At 36.4% G+C, this 16,191-nt stretch overlaps 1 protein-coding gene across 11 annotated transcripts in view; it reads right to left on the bottom strand.

Moving 5' to 3' along the window:
• Window positions 1-16,191, bottom strand: part of PAK1 (p21 (RAC1) activated kinase 1) — a 287,689-nt gene that overhangs the window by 19,696 nt on the left and 251,802 nt on the right. For all 11 annotated transcript variants that reach the window (XM_077113489.1, XM_077113485.1, XM_077113488.1 and 8 more), the window contains 2 exons: window positions 13,774-13,837; window positions 10,330-10,378 (listed from right to left, as the gene is read on the bottom strand). In XM_077113489.1, the coding sequence (XP_076969604.1) occupies window positions 10,330-10,378; window positions 13,774-13,837 (113 nt within the window). The remainder of the gene's footprint in view (window positions 1-10,329; window positions 10,379-13,773; window positions 13,838-16,191) is intronic.

Below are 16,191 nucleotides of genomic sequence, written 5' to 3'. Positions count from 1 at the left end.
AAGCCAGGTTAAAGGAGAAGAGACCCCTAATATTTATATATGAAAAAGATATTGCCTTTTTTTCTATAGCAATTAAACAAGTTTCCATATAAGTAATCAAAATACTTTAACAAATACAAGGTTTATTTTCATTTCCAAAGCAAATTTTCTGCATCTATTTTTTCTACGTGTTAGGTATGTAAGATTTTCTCAAAGTTTTTATTTCATTTTATCCCCAGAAAGGTGCTATGAGTTAAATATTACTGTCAACCTGTTTTGATCGTTGAGGAAATTGTGATTCAGAGAATATATGTAACTTATATACACAGGTATTAAGTGGCCAAGTCAGGATAAGGACCCACAGAGTGATGCCAATTTAACCTGTACACATGGCCAGATTAAGCTTCCCCATGGAGCACAATTGATCACACTACCCCTTGCTCCAAAATATTAATGGCTCCTAGTTGCCTAGAAATGCTCCTCAGCCCATCATTCAAAGTTCTCATGATTTGATCCCTATCTTACTTCCCACTGTATTCCTTAAGACATTTCATGTCCTCCCTGCTATCCAGTCTCCTTGCCTTTGTTCAGGATCTTCTCTCCATCTGGAACATCTTACATCATTTCTACAAGTTTAAAAAACATTTATGTTTTGTATCAGGCCAAAAGAAACTTCAGTTTCCAAATCAGATATGCTTTTTCCCTTTGTGAAGCCTCACAAGACCATACTTTTACCTCTCTTCTAGAACTTTTTACATAGTTCTAATCATAGATGATTAGTTAGGGTATGTGTGCACAAATGTGAATATGTATGTACACATGTGTGTGTGCACATAAGAAAGGAAGCTTAAGAGATCTTTTGAAAACTCAGAACCCCTAGTACCCAGCAAAGAGCCTGAAACAGGTGGTGGTCAACAAAAGCTTGTGAAAAGATAGGGGGTAAACAGTGGGTAGATAAGTGTTTTATTTTCAAATCAGAAAAAGCATTAGCAATAGGCTGCTGTATCCCACAGGAATATACTTTAAATGATTTGCTAAATGTTCATTCTTAGAGATATTTTTTCTTCTTGTAATGTAGAACATGAACATTTAATAGCAGAACTAAATTTTGTCTTTCCAGAAGCAGTAAGAAGTATAAGGGATGGAAAATAAGCCAAGAATGGGTAGTTTCTACAAAGACCTAGTTAATCACAAGAATTTTTAAAAATATCCTGTCCACCTCTATTCCCTACCCCAAGTGAGAAAAAGTTGCTTTGGAGTGGGGTTTTCTATCAGGTCAAGACTGTGGTTTGGCTGCAGCTTTCTATAATAACTATAGCTGAGTATTACTTTTCCTATTGTCTGAAAAGCAACAACTTTGATCTATAGATATATGGCATTAAGTATATTACGCCCTTATTATAACACATTTTACGGACTGGAGCCAGGGTGTTGTCTTTGGAGTTCTTCATGATATCCTATAACTAGGACAGAACCTGTGAACCTCGCAGTTATCAGCGCTGCCAGCAGCAAGGGAGAAGAAGGAAGGCAGACAGAGCTCTAACATGGAGACTCCAGTAGGATACTGGGAATCCTTATCATTAGCTGCTGACTGACCTGAGCTAGGCTAAATGCCCTTCACCTAATCAGACTCCATCTATTCAGGCCAAGAGATAGATAGCTTTTTCCTGTAAAAGAAAAAGAATTGGACTTGAATTCTAAGGACCTAAACTCTTGATCTGACTCTGTCACTTACTGACTTTGAACAATGACAAGTTCTCTGAGCTTCAGTCTATACATCAATACATTGAGAATAATAACCCCAATCCTGACTCCCCTCCTCACAGGATTGTTTTGAAGACTGAGATAGTGGCAGTGTGTTAACCATATACAAGTAAAGGATTTAACAGAATAAGAGAGCAATGAAAATGCTAATCATAGTAATAATAGGATAGCATGAGTACCTGACACAGAGCAGCAAGAATAACAACAGACAACAACGACCAACTCAAAAATCAGTGTATCGAGCCTTGAATAGGGAGTGAGATCTTGTTGGATTGTATGGGTTGCTACAATGTCCCAATACATCCCACAGTAAGCTGGGCAGAAGATTAAAAAGTATTTGCAAAGTGCCATTGAGGGACTTAGGAAAAAGGTGGAAATACTAAACTTTCCCACCTAGGGAAGACCTGATATTCTTGAAATCATTGTGGACTGCCAATTTGATGGGCCAGGTCCTCAATCTTGGGGCGTGGCCTTGTGAAACTTATTCCTGCAAAGGAGATGCTAAGCCTACTTGTAATGATGCCTAAGAGTCACCCCAGAGAAACTCTTTCGCTGCTCAGATGTGACCTCTCTCTCTAAGTCAACTCCACAGGTGAACTCACTGCCTCCTCCTGCCCCATGTGGGACATGATTGGGATTGACCCTGGGCCTGGCATCATGGGAGTGAGAAAGCTTTATTGACCAAACAGGGGGAAGATAAATGAAACAAAATAAAGTTTCAGTGGCTGAGAGATTTCAAATAGAATTGATAGGTCTTTCTGGAGATTATTCTTATATAATAAATAGATATTATCCCTTTTTGGTTTTTGGTGTATTAGAGTAGCTAGAGGGAAATACCTGAAACTTTTGAACTGTAATCCAATAGCCTTGGCTCTTGAGGATGACTGAATAACTATAGAGCTTTTTTTTTTTTTTAAGGGGCCAGACCTCTCTTTTTTTCAACCTACTAAATTTATTTTAACAATTGTTTTCCCTATTATTTATTTTTAATCCATATGTTTTATTCATCTGTCGAAAAGATAGATAAAAGGAGCATCAGACACAAGGTTTTCACAATCACATAGTCACATTGTGAAAGCTATATCATTATACAATCATCTTCAAGAAACATGGCTACTGGAACACAGCGCTACATTTTCAGGCAGTTCCCTCCAGCCTCTCCGTTATACCTTAACTAAAAATGTGATTATCTATTTAATGTGTGAGAATAACCTCCAGGATAACTCTCGACTCTGTTTGGAATCTCTCAGCCATTGACACTTTGTCTCATTTCACTCTTCCCCCTTTTGGTCAAGGTTTTCTCAATCTTGATACTGAGTTCCAGCTCATTCTAGGATTTCTGTCTCACGTTGCCAAGAATGTCCACACCTCTGGGAGTCACATCCCACGTAGAGAAGGAGAGGGTGGGTGAGTTTGCTTGTCATGTTGGCTGAGAGAGAGAGGCCACATCTGAGCAACAAAAGAGGTTCTCCTGGGGGGAGACTCTTAAGCCTAATTTTAAGTAGGCTTAGCTTATCCTTTTTTTTTTTTTTTTTAATTAACGGAAAAAAAGAAATTAACCCAACATTTAGAAATCATACCATTCTACATATGCAATCAGTAATTCTTAACATCATCACATAGATGCATGATCATCGTTTCTTAGTACATTTGCATCGGTTTAGAAGAACTAGCAACACAACCGAAAAAGATATAGAATGTTAATATAGAGAAAAAAAATAAAAGTAATAATAGTAAGACCAAAACAAAACAAAACAAAACAAAACAAAAACCTATAGCTTGGATGCAGCTTCATTCAGTGTTTTAACATGATTACTTTACAATTAGGTATTATTGTGCTGTCCATTTTTGAGTTTTTGTATCTAGTCCTGTTGCACAGTCTGTATCCCATCAGCTCCAATTACCCATTATCTTACCCTGTTTCTAACTCCTGCTGGACTCTGTTACCAATGACATATTCCAAGTTTATTCTCGAATGTCGATTCACATCATTGGGACCATACAGTATTTGTCTTTTAGTTTTTGGCTAGACTCACTCAGCATAATGTTCTCTAGGTCCATCCATGTTATTACATGCTTCATAAGTTTATCCTGTCTTAAAGCTGCATAATATTCCATCGTATGTATATACCACATTTGTTTAGCCACTCGTCTGTTGATGGACATTTTGGCTGTTTCCATCTCTTTGTAAATAACGCTGCTATAAACATTGGTGTGCAAATGCCCGTTTGTGTCTTTGCCCTTAATTCCTTTGAGTAGATTCCCAGCAATGGTATTGCCGGGTCGTATGGCAATTCTATATTCAGCTTTTTGAGGAACTGCCAAACTGCCTTCCACAGTGGTTGCACCATTTGACATTCCCACCAACAGTGGATAAGTGTGCCTCTTTCACCGCATCCTCTCCAGCACTTGTCATTTTCTGTTTTAGCCTATCCTTTGAGGGGTTAAGTTTCATATGAACAAACCCCAAGACTGGGGGCTCAGCCTATTTCTTTGGTTGTCCACATTGCTTGTGAAAATATCAAGAATTCTCCACTTGGGGAAGCTGAATTTTCCCCTTTCTCACTACTCCCCCAAGGGGACTTTGCCCAAGGGGACTTTGCAAATACTTTTTTATTCACTGTTCAAATCACTCTGGGATTTACTGGGGCATCACTCTGGACAAACCTACAAAATCTCATGCCCTACCCAAGGTTCCATGTACCTTGTTGTTCAATTAAACTGTCCACATAAGTTGTATTAGGAAATACACTAGTCAAAATATAAATTTTGTACCAAATAAACATTTTTTGCTTTAGTCTCACACATAAGTTAAATTTTTTAAATATTAGCTACCATCTATTTTCAATACCCTGCAGTACTGACATTTCTTTGTTCTTCCTCATGCAAAAACATTTTTAAATTTGTACATTTGGTCACTACCATTATATACTCGAGGCATTCCTAGATTATACCATCTCAGTCTTTATCATATATCTTTCCTTCTGATTTCATTTGTGCCTCCAGGCCTCCTCCATCTATCATTCTCACATTCGGCTTCATTCAGTGTTCTAATATTACTGTATTACAGCGAGGTAGTATTGTGCTATCCATTTCTGAATTTTTACAATCAGTCCCGTTGGACAATCTGTATACCTTCAGTTCCAATTACCCAATATCTACCCTATTTCTATCTCCTGTTTGTCTCTGTTTTTAGCTGAAATTCTCCAAGTTCATTCATTAATGTTTGTTCATATCAGTGAGACCATACAGTATTTGTCCTTTATATTTCTGGCTAATCTCACTCAGCATAATGTCCTTAAAGTCCATCCATGTTGTTACATACTTCATAACTTTATTCTGTCTTACAGCTGCATAATATTCCATTGTATGTATATACCACAGCTTGTTTAGGCGCTCATCTGTAGATGGACATTTTGGCTGTTTCCCTCTCTTCACAATTGTAAATAATGCTGCTATAAACATTGTTGTGCAAATGTCCGTTTGTGTCCTTGCCCTCATGTCCTCTGAGTAGATACCTAGCAATGGTATTGCCGGGTCAAATGGCAATTCTATATTTAGCTTTCTGAGGACCTGCCAAACTGCCTTCCACAGCGGTTGTACCATTTGACATCCCACCAACAGTAGATAAGTGTGCCTCTTTCTCTATATCCTCTCCAGCACTTGTCATTTTCTGTTTTATTGATAATCACCATTCTGGTGGATGTGAGATGATATCTCATTGTAGTTTTGATTTGCATTTCCCTAATAGGCAGGGAAGCTGAACATCTTTTCATGTAGTTTTGGCCATTTGTATTTCCTCTTCTGAGAAGTGTCTGTTCAAGTCTTTTGCCCATTTTGTAATTGGGTTGTCTGTCTTTTTGTGCTTACTATAGAACTTTTAAGGTGTGAATGTGTAAGCGTGAACACCTCGTGACTAGCACTACCTTTATCCAGTGATCAAATGATTAAGAAAAAAAAGACAAAATTAAAATAAATAAATAATGGGAAGGATAGGGGAATGGGATGTTTTGGACATTCTTTTTTAATTTTATTTTTATTCTTATTTTCGTTGTTTTCGGAGTAACAAAAATGTTCAAAAATTGACTGTAATGATGAATGCACAGCTATATGATAAATCTGTGGCCCACTGATTACACAGTTTGGATGATTATATCTCAATTAAAAATACTTGAAAAAAAATCAATGCATTGTCAGCTACTGTTAAAAAGACTGAAAAAGTGATGCAACTTTATTGAGAGATATGAATGAAGCTGACCTGATTAGGACTAAGGTAAATCAGACTAAAGGGTGCAGGATGTTATTGACTGTATATTAAAACTTCAACTTCTGTGTGAGACCAAAAAAAGAGGTGTTCATTTGGTGCAAATTTTATATTTTCTGTAGTACACTATCTAATTTTACTTGCATGGTCAACTTATTCAAACACCATAATTACAAAGAACCTTGAATGTGGAGTGAGATCTTGTTGGTCTATGTGGGTTAGTGTGATGTTCCAATACATCCTAGAGTAATGTGGGCAGAAAACAAAAAGTATTTGCAAAGCCTCCTTAGGGACTGTGGAAAAAAAGGGGAAATATTAAACTTCCCTACTAGGAAAGACCTGATATTCTCACAAGCATTGGGGATTGTCTGATTGAAGGGCCAAGCCCTTGATCTTAGGGCTTGCCTTTATGAAACTTATTCCTGCAAAGGACAAACTAAATCTGCTTATGATTATGCCTAAGTGTCACCCTGAAAGAACCTCTTTTGTGGCTCAGATGTGGCCTCTCTTTTAAGCCAACTGCAGATGAATTCACTGCCCTCCCTGCTAAATGGGACAAGACTCCCAGGGATGAGTCTGGTCCTAGCATTGTTGGACTGAGAAAGACTTCTTGACCAAAAAGAAGAAGAGAAATGAAACAAAATAAAGTTTCAGTGGCTGAGAGATTTCAGAGTTGAGAGGACATTCTAGAGGTTATTCTTATGCAGTATATAAATATCTCTTTGCAGTTTTTGGTGTATTGGAGTAGCTAGAGGGAAATACCTGAAACTGTTGAGCTGTAACCCAATATCCTTGATTCTTGAAGACAACTGAATAAACTACATAGCTTTTAATGTGTGATGATGTGATTATGAAAATCTTAATTGTGACTGACATTCCCTGTATCCAGGGTATGGACAGATGAGTAAGAAATTAAGACAAAAATAAATAAATAAATAAATTGGTGGGAGGAGATGTTTTGGGTGTTCTTTTTTACTCTTATTTTTAATTTTATTCTTTTTATTTGAAATAATGAAAATGCTCAAAAACCAATTGTGATGATCAATGCACAGCTATATGATGATACTGTGAACCACAGATTATACACTTTGGATGGTTATATGGTATGTGAATACACAATATATAGCAGTAAAACTGCATTTTTAAAAATTAAGTCTATTGAGTGCCCAATGTGTGCTGATACTGTGCTCAGTGCTCTACTTACTTTAACTAAGAAAAACCTAACAACTTTAGATCTGGACATATATCAGTTGATAATTTCCTTGAGACTTCCTAGTCCAATTAACTAAATTCACTTGGTATGGCTTCTAACTATATCTTAGTAATCATCTTTTTCAAGGTAAAAGTTTACTGAATTTATCCCTTTCCATAAAAAGTGCATTTTGGGAATCAAGAATCCACAGGGTTAATTTTGCTGTCTGGGGCACTAGTTTCTATAACCTCTCTTGACTCTTATTCCTTTGTGCCCATCTCACAGATTTTAATGAGACCTTAATAACAGATATATGTAAAAAGAAATTCACATTGAAATTATACAAATTTTCGATAGAATAAAACCTTGTTAGTTTGATATTTTAAGGAATTGAAACCTAGTAATCTTACTGGAGAACTAAGAATTGGTCTCCACCTGCCTTTTGACAGAATATGGGGAGACTACAGTGGGGGCTGAACTTGGAGGAATATGCTCTGCCACACCAAAGATTTAAGTTTTTGCAAATTCACCTCCCCTAGGTTTCAAATTCTTTGCTGCAATGTCAGTTTATGCTCATTAACTGAAATTTTATAGTAGTTACTGGTGGCCTAAATAAGTTGCACTCAAAATAATCAGGGTCAAGCTACTGGGGTTCTGTCATAAAGCTTTTCTTTTAATCTGAAAGAAAAAAATACAGGATTTCTAAACATCAAGAAAAAATACTGGCTTACACCTGTGTTCAGTCTGGTGCCAAACTTCAGTGAAATTTAAATTCATGCAACTTCAATTTTATTACTAATACTAATAGAGTAATTATTCACTTTCCTCTATTCAATTGTCTTAAAAGTATCCTGTTTCTCAAACAACTATGTTACTTGAATAAATCAATGTTAATTTTTTTTTCTTCATAAATGTATTAAGTGCCCACTCTGTGCTAGATATCAGGCATTCTACTTACATTAACTCAGTAAAACCTAACAGCAACTCTGCACAGTAGAAATCATTATCTGCATTTTCAGATACAGAAACTGAGGCTAAAACTTATAAGTAAATTGCCCAAGACCATAATTGATAAGTGGCCCACAAATCCATATAACTCCAAAACCTATTCTTTTTCTATTTATACATTCCCTCTCAAAAAGGGCATGATAAATGACTGTTAGATCAATCTAGAAGAATTTCTAGCACTAACATGTTAATTTTCCTATATGTGACACACAATAGCTCTACTCTTCCCATTTGGATAACCTTTATTATGCACTCGTTCACAAAGGCTAAGAGCATTCTGCCAGCTCCACTGAAGATTTATACTCCCTGGGGCAGGAAATGAGGACTTCTTGACAAGAACGCATTAGCCATCTTAATGGACTCACTTCCATTCATAGTTTTGTAACCACAGGGCAGGCCCACAATAAAGTTATGTTTCCCTTTCCTGTGGCCAGCTTCTTATACATGTAACCTCCAGGCATTCCAGGAATGATCCATCATCAACCTTCTTCCCATCAAGGGCTATCAGGCTCAAGAGGCGAGAAATACATGACAAAAAATGGTCTTAGTGCCTAACCTCAGTTCTCTGGTAGCCCTACAGTCTAGGAAGCATGGGCTTAGGAGCTAGAAGATTCTAAGGCACAACCCATGTTGAAAAGTTATTTAAACTCCCTGAAAATCAAATTTTTCATTAATAAAAAGGAAGTAATATTAACTACCTCATAGGGTTCATTTTAGGACTAGTTTAACCCCTTTTTATATCTCTGCCCCCAATTCTCTATATGTAAGACTCTCCTGCCTTTCTCACCATTATTTTTACTTTCTGGCAGATGCTTGTTAGCACTGCAAGACTTTTTATGTACACAATAGAGATTTTGGGCTCTTAAACAGTTCAAAAAGTTTATGAAGTATTTTCACATACATCGCTTTACTGAACCCTGTTAATACTTGTGAGGTATATGTTATCACGCACATATTAAAAATAAATAAAATTCAGGCTCAGAGTGGTTAAGTGGTTTGCCTAAGTTTACCTAAGTAGCTAAACATAAGCATCTAGATCTTTGCATTCCCCCTTCTATGAACCATTAAAAAATCCTTAACCATATGATGATTTTTTTTTAAATTTGACTAACTGTAGGTGGAGCTTCAATATTTGGCTTAGATACCTGAAAGAGACTCACAAGAGCACAGTGTGATATATGCTATCCCTATTAACCCCTTAATTGCTCCAGTATTTTAGCAGGTGTGGTGTGTTTAACCATCAAACACATACAAACAGGTTCCTAGCAGCCTCCTTCAGAGGATCCCAATTCTATTTTCACTGGAAAAGGCGATGATGCCTCTCTATCCTCTGAGCCCCAGTACTCTTTGAACTAAAACTATCCCACACAACTGCCATTCACAGTCAACCTGCCAACATTTCCATACTGCAACTAAAGGAAAGAATACAAGTAAAGCAAAGTGCTCTATATTCCCTTCTTGGCTCCCTTTTGCTGAAGACAAGATCTTGGGTCAGCAGGCCACAGCAATCAAGTTTTTCTATCTTAATGAAATGATAGGGACAAAGTGGTAACTCCAAATAGATGACGCCTTCAACATCTAATGGAATCCTCAAAACAGAGTAATGGGAGGAACCCTAGATTGGGAGTCATGAGATATAGGTGTAAATCTTTTATTTCTAGAACAGGTTTCTCTACCAGGCACCAAACCACAGTATCCAACTTCCTCATATCTATACCACCACTTTTCTGTTTTTCCTTCAATAAAAGGCTCATTTATGAGCCACCGTCACAAAATTCTGTCAAATTTACTTCCTAAGTATCTCTAAAATCCATCTACTTCTCCTACCTATACTTATTCCATCACCTTTGTCCAAACGATGATCCCTCACCTGGACTTAACACAATAATCTCCTGGCTCACCTGGGTCCACTCTTACCTCCTCCTATTTGTTCTTCATACTGTAGCCACAATGACTTTTCTAAAATCTATAAATCTCATTATATTATGCCCTTCTTTAGTTTTAGTCTTCTGTAATAAGAAACTAGAAGAAATGTTCTATTGAGCTAAGAATGGCTAAAAGTTACCCAAAATAAAAAGAAACAATAGACCCAAAAGAGCAATAGTTGGTGGCAGATACTCACCTCCTGTCCTGTGGCCACATCCATTGCAGTGTACACAGTACCGGAAGCACTGAGCAATAACAGGTGGGGGAGAGAAAGAAAATAACAGGAACAGGTGTTCAATAAGTGATCTCTATCAAATTCAACTCTAAACACACTTAGAGCCAATGCAAGTGTTAACAATAATAGCAGCAATAATAATCCTCCTTCCTGCCCTCACATTCTCATATTTGAGGCAATATATGGTAATAAAGAGAATACAGGCTCTAGGGGCCAACAGACTTGAGTTCTAATTCAGATCTTCTACCAAATACCTACTGGCTATATGATCTTGACCAACTTATTTAACATCTATGAGCTTCACTTTCCTCATTTGCAAAGTAAAGATAGTATGTAAGAGAACAAGAGAATTAAAATGAAGTAGTTCATATAAAGCACATAGTCAAATGCCCAAATCATAGTAAGTATTCAATACACACTAGTTTCCTTCTCCTGTTTTCTCTCCTCTCCTTTCCTTCACCACCTTGGCAAGTTGCTTTAACCTTTGTGTCCTCAAACTTCTCACCTGTAAACAGGGATAAGACTACATTTGTTATTCTCCACTGGGGCATGGAGGGTGAGGGGAAAGAGGCCCTAGGGAGAATTGCAGAATGAGGTGTGGGAGTTGCAGGCACTTATGTTCTTAATTTAGGTGCTGGCTACATGGGTACATTCACTTTTCGAAAGTTCAGAGTTGTACACTTATGTATGTTATAGTCAATTAAAAATTATATTAAAAATATAACTTGAAGAACCATACTGAATAATCTAAAATAATCTCAAAGTACCCTTCCTGCCTTGACAATCTAGGGTCCTCTGACTCTTTATAACAGTGCTTTTTAATAATTTATTCTGTCAAAAGGATATGTGAATTTTATTTTCTGTAGTTTGTATTATAAGTTTTTATTTTTCATTTTTCCAACATAAAATATCAAACACATATTTGATATTTGTGTTTGAAATATTTGATCCTACGTCTAACCCCAACCCTGACATAAGAAAAACCTACTATATATACACACATGTACATATATGTACTTATTATTTCTATATATAACCATATACATATATATAGAGAGAAAGAAAACACACCTCTTATGCTAGGAAAGTAATCATGTACATATGAAATAACTAAAGTCCTCATTTATGCCTATAACCACCAATCTCTTTAATTGTGGGTGGGTGATAGGAGGATGAAATAACACATTATTTGCAGTTGTATATGCCGTAAGTCAGCTTGATATGATGCAATTTGAAGAAATTTAAAATTCTGATCCATTGCAAAATGTATTTAGGCAAACCCTGAGATTATGCTTCCTGGAGAAGTCAGGTCAATTCAGAGGGAAAGGTCACCTGTAGTAAGCCTCATAACTAGAAATTATGGTCACTGGCTCCCTAACCACCATTCTTTAACTGGGACCCTAGCTACTTGCCAAAAAATAGGATCGTAAGACACTGGCTATCAAAGAAGAGTTGGAGTATTTGCATTGGCAATTACTTCTCCACTGTCTGATCACCATAATCCTAGCCATTTGTGTCATAAAATTGGTGCCTATTTCCTATTCCCTTTTCCATGCCATGCCCATTCTGAAGGGGCAAAAATACCCAAGCCTCAGTGGACAAGACATTTTGTTCTATGACTCCATGATTACACAGTATAGAAGGCTATTCAGCCAACAAGTTAGTTCTTGATTGTTTCTGCCTTGAATAGACGTATGAACTGCAGGTCTTTAAACAAAACAAAACAAAAACTTCAGGTTTTTTCAGCCAACAGAAATCATAACAGTACTAGTTCATCATATTTGTGTGGCATTTATATTTTTAAAAGCACAGAATATGAAAACATCACTGGAGGTGCTTAACCAATATTTAATCACTAACTTCATATTAACAGATCTGTGAAGTAAACAAGGAGAGAATCTTTTATAGATTTTGCCTACTTATAAACTCATACATTTGTATTTAAAGAAGAAGAAAAATTTCGGAGGTGAAAGACGCTCAATCAATAACCTTCTCCCTTAAATTTACTGATAAAGAAACTGAAGTCCAGAGAAGTGACTTGACTTGTCCAGACCTGTATGCCTTTTTGCAACATTCTTAACATCTCAAAGTAACTAGATAATAGAAATGCTACTCCAAATTAAGCTGAGACAAGCAAAATAGTTTCTTTACAAAGTGCTAACTATATTATACCAGTTCAGATTCACAAAAGTTTGCTTAGTAGGAAAAGCAATGGATCAGGAAAAAATGAGTTCCACTCAAGTCTAGAGTTGTTCTGAGGATTAAATTAAATAATAGATACAAATAATAGGTGCAAACCATGAAAATACTATATAAATATGACATTATATTATGCAATAATACTTTCCTATCTTATATTGAAAACTACTTGGATTCATAAGAAAGAAAACTTTAATGGCTTCATTAGCAACAATGCTTTCATTCAACTTATAGTGAGAGCCTATTACAAGCCAGATATATATATATAGTTTCTTTTTTAAGTTTTGGCTCTTTGTAAGTCTGTAGAAATCTCATTATTTTCCTTTTTTATATGGAGGTGTAACTTATCTAAAGTAATTTGCACATATCTTAAGTGTACAACGATTTGCACACACCATGTGTTCACCACCAAGAGCAAGATAGAGAACATTTGTATCATCCCCAAAGGTTTCCTCATGCCCCCCTATAACTACTATTCTGACATCTACAACTATATATTAGTTCTGCCTGTTCTTGAACTTCCTATAAATAGAATCATACAGTATCTGCTCCTATATATCAGGCTTCTTTTGCTCAAAATAATGGCCAAACAGTTTTAAGAATTATATTATGATTCTTTCTCTGCCTGTCAATCTCCTTGTGTAGACTTCAAGTCCTCGAGGACAGAGATTGTGTTTGATTCATAGCTGTATTCACAGTGCCTAAGTCACAACAGAAACAGTTTAGATTTACTGGATTCAATATACTGAGGTCAACATGCAAGATGGAAAAAAGAAAGTAGACATAAGAAGACATGAATTCTGACATCTTCCTAGAAAATAGGCCCCATTTCACTTGCAGAAGGCACTGCAGTTCTGGGCCTCCCATCCCATATTAGTGCTGGTAGGTGTCAGTGCTAGGGCAAACAGGGTTAATCTGGAAAGGAAGAGCTGTAATTTGGGAAGCTGGTTTTGTGTGAAGAACATAAAGGTTCTCTCACTCTCACTGTATGGGTATTTTTAGCAACATGGCCGGTTAGTGGTACATTTCTCGTATTAAGCATAATTCTGCCAAACTTAAAATCAGCCTAACATAACACCTCTAGATGGGTGAAAGGTGAAGTGGAGAAAGACCAAGGTTTATAAAAGACAGAACAGTGAAATTTACACATTCCAGCACACACAGTTTTAAATCATTTTTCCAGGGAATAAAAATGCCCCTACTAACCCTTGTCCAATCTTCTCAAACCGTGTATATTTCTTCTTAGGATCACCCACACTCACTATGCTCCCTTTGAAAGAAACAGAGACCATGAATCATTTTCTCCCAGAAAGATACAAAACATGTCCCATGTTCTCCCAACCCCTGACATTGGCAAGGATTAAAGAACTACCTTTGGTACCCAAAAACTATACTAAGCAGGTTCTTAACTTTACCCTCTATAAATCCCAATAAAAGTTTCATCTCCTTGAAACTTCTTTTATCCATATTACTCTATCCTATTTCTAAACGCCTAAAAACCACTCATTCATTTTTAAAAAATTCATTCATTCATTTAATAGACATTTACTCATTTACTATATGAGTGTACTAAGTACTACTCACTTACCATGTACCAAGCCCTATACTGAGTGCGAGGAATAGAAAGATAGATGAAATACAGTTATGGTCCCTGCTTTCAAGGAGCTCAATCTTATGGAAGAGACAGACAAGTAAACATAGAGTTCCAAGAAAATGTAATTCCTGTGATAGATGTTTAGGGGTTACAGAATGAAGCACAAAGTATAGCCTGGAATGCTTCAGGAAGGAGGTGATATCTGGACCAATTTTTACAGGGTAATTAGAAGTGAGCCAGGGAGAAAATGCAGGGAAGGAGTTTACAATAGGGACTACTTCAAATGCAAGAATATAGAGGCCTGAGAGAGTACACTGGTTTCACAATTTATATTCTACAGACCGGGAAACTGAGGCCCACAGAAGGGAAGATTTATTTTGAAAGATCACCTAGCAGGGGCAAGCCACAGTGGCCCAGCAGGCAGAGTTTTCGCCTGCAATGCCGGAGACTAAGGTTTGTTTCCAGGTGCCTGTCCATGGGAAAAAAAAAAAAAAAGATCACCTAGCAAATTGGTGGCAGCACTGATATTGGGAGTTTGGTGTTTATTCTCCCAGACTAATATGCTGTTTTTTGTTTTGTTTTGTTTCATATGCTTTTTACTGATGCCAATGGTTAGGATCTGGCACTTTTCACATACATTATCCGTTTTAATCTCCAAATGAGGCAGGTATTAACATCTCTATTTAAAAGATGAGAAAAAAGAAGCCTAGAACAGTGAGAAATTGCCCAGAACACAAATGTTGGTGGGAGTGCTGGGGCTTAAAACCAAGTTTCCTCACTTCTAGGCCAGTCTGATTTCTATAATTCTATGTTCTAGGTATCACAGTGAGAAAAAATATCTGGTTCAAGAAAGTGCAAACAGGTCAGTGAAGGTAAATAGATGCCTAAGTGACTGGTTTTTCTTCTTCCTTGCTTCATAAGGATCCCAGACAGGGGCAATTTTTAAAAGAGTTAAAAAAAAGTAGCCAAACAATAATTATCAGGAAGAAACTGAGAGGCACAAAACTAGAGAATCAGAAACCTCAGCTTTAAAAAGCAAAGCTACTTTGCAAGCTTAGCCAAATTAGCCACCACAAATCTGCTTTTGAAACAAGTAGGCATAAAGAATAATTCAAAGGCATGGTCAAATTATTTTTCCAAGCCCACATATCAACCCAGTCCTCCCTTCTAACATGAATTCTTCTAAAACTCAGAAACAAGCTACCATAATATCCCGTTTTTAGCTGCTAAAGAAATAAAATGGAAGTTTTCATCTGGCATTAAGAGGCAGCATGCTCTAATTACAGGAGCACAAGTTTACTTTCTAACCCTAACCCCACCACTGCAGGCTATGCGATTTTATGCAGGGTATTTAGCATCTCTGAGCCTCAAATACCTTAACTACAAAAATGAGGATTATAATAGGGGGAATAAATGTTAAAATAAATTTAGTAGATTGAAATGCTAGTGATCAATTAAAGGGAGGGGTAAAGAGTATGGTATATATGTTTTTTTCTGTTTTCTTTTTATTTCTTTTTCTGAATTGATGCAAATGTTCTAAGAAATGATCATGATGATGAATATACAACTATGTGATGATATTGTGAGTTATTGATTACATATCAAGAATGGAATGATCATATGGTAAGAATGTTTGTGTCTGTATATTGTTATGTTTAATAAATAAATAAATAAAAATATGGCAATGTTACCTATAATGTCACTAAAAAAAAATAAGGATTATAATCCCTGTCTTCATAGGATTAATATGAGAATTAAATTTAAAAAATTAAGAAAATATCTTCTTTGTCATTTCATATATAGTACAGTCTTGTAAAATGTTAGTTTACCTTCCCTCTTTTCCTAGAACCAAAATGGCAGGTTTCTTTCCTCTTAGGTCAAGAGCAAATATCAATAATTAATCACAGCACTCTGATTCACCACGTATAGACGAGGCCTTAATCTTTCTCAACACAAGATTCTAAAGTATTCACTAGATAAAAGATATATGTCATCTTGATAACCATGGGATATCTTAGCCCTCAAACTGA

The sequence above is a fragment of the Tamandua tetradactyla genome, chromosome 8 (genome assembly GCF_023851605.1).
Source record: "Tamandua tetradactyla isolate mTamTet1 chromosome 8, mTamTet1.pri, whole genome shotgun sequence".
In the NCBI taxonomy this organism is placed as follows: Eukaryota; Metazoa; Chordata; class Mammalia; order Pilosa; family Myrmecophagidae; genus Tamandua; species Tamandua tetradactyla.
The sequence above is the reverse complement of the archived record's forward strand: the minus strand, read 5'-3'. Positions and strand labels throughout refer to the sequence as shown.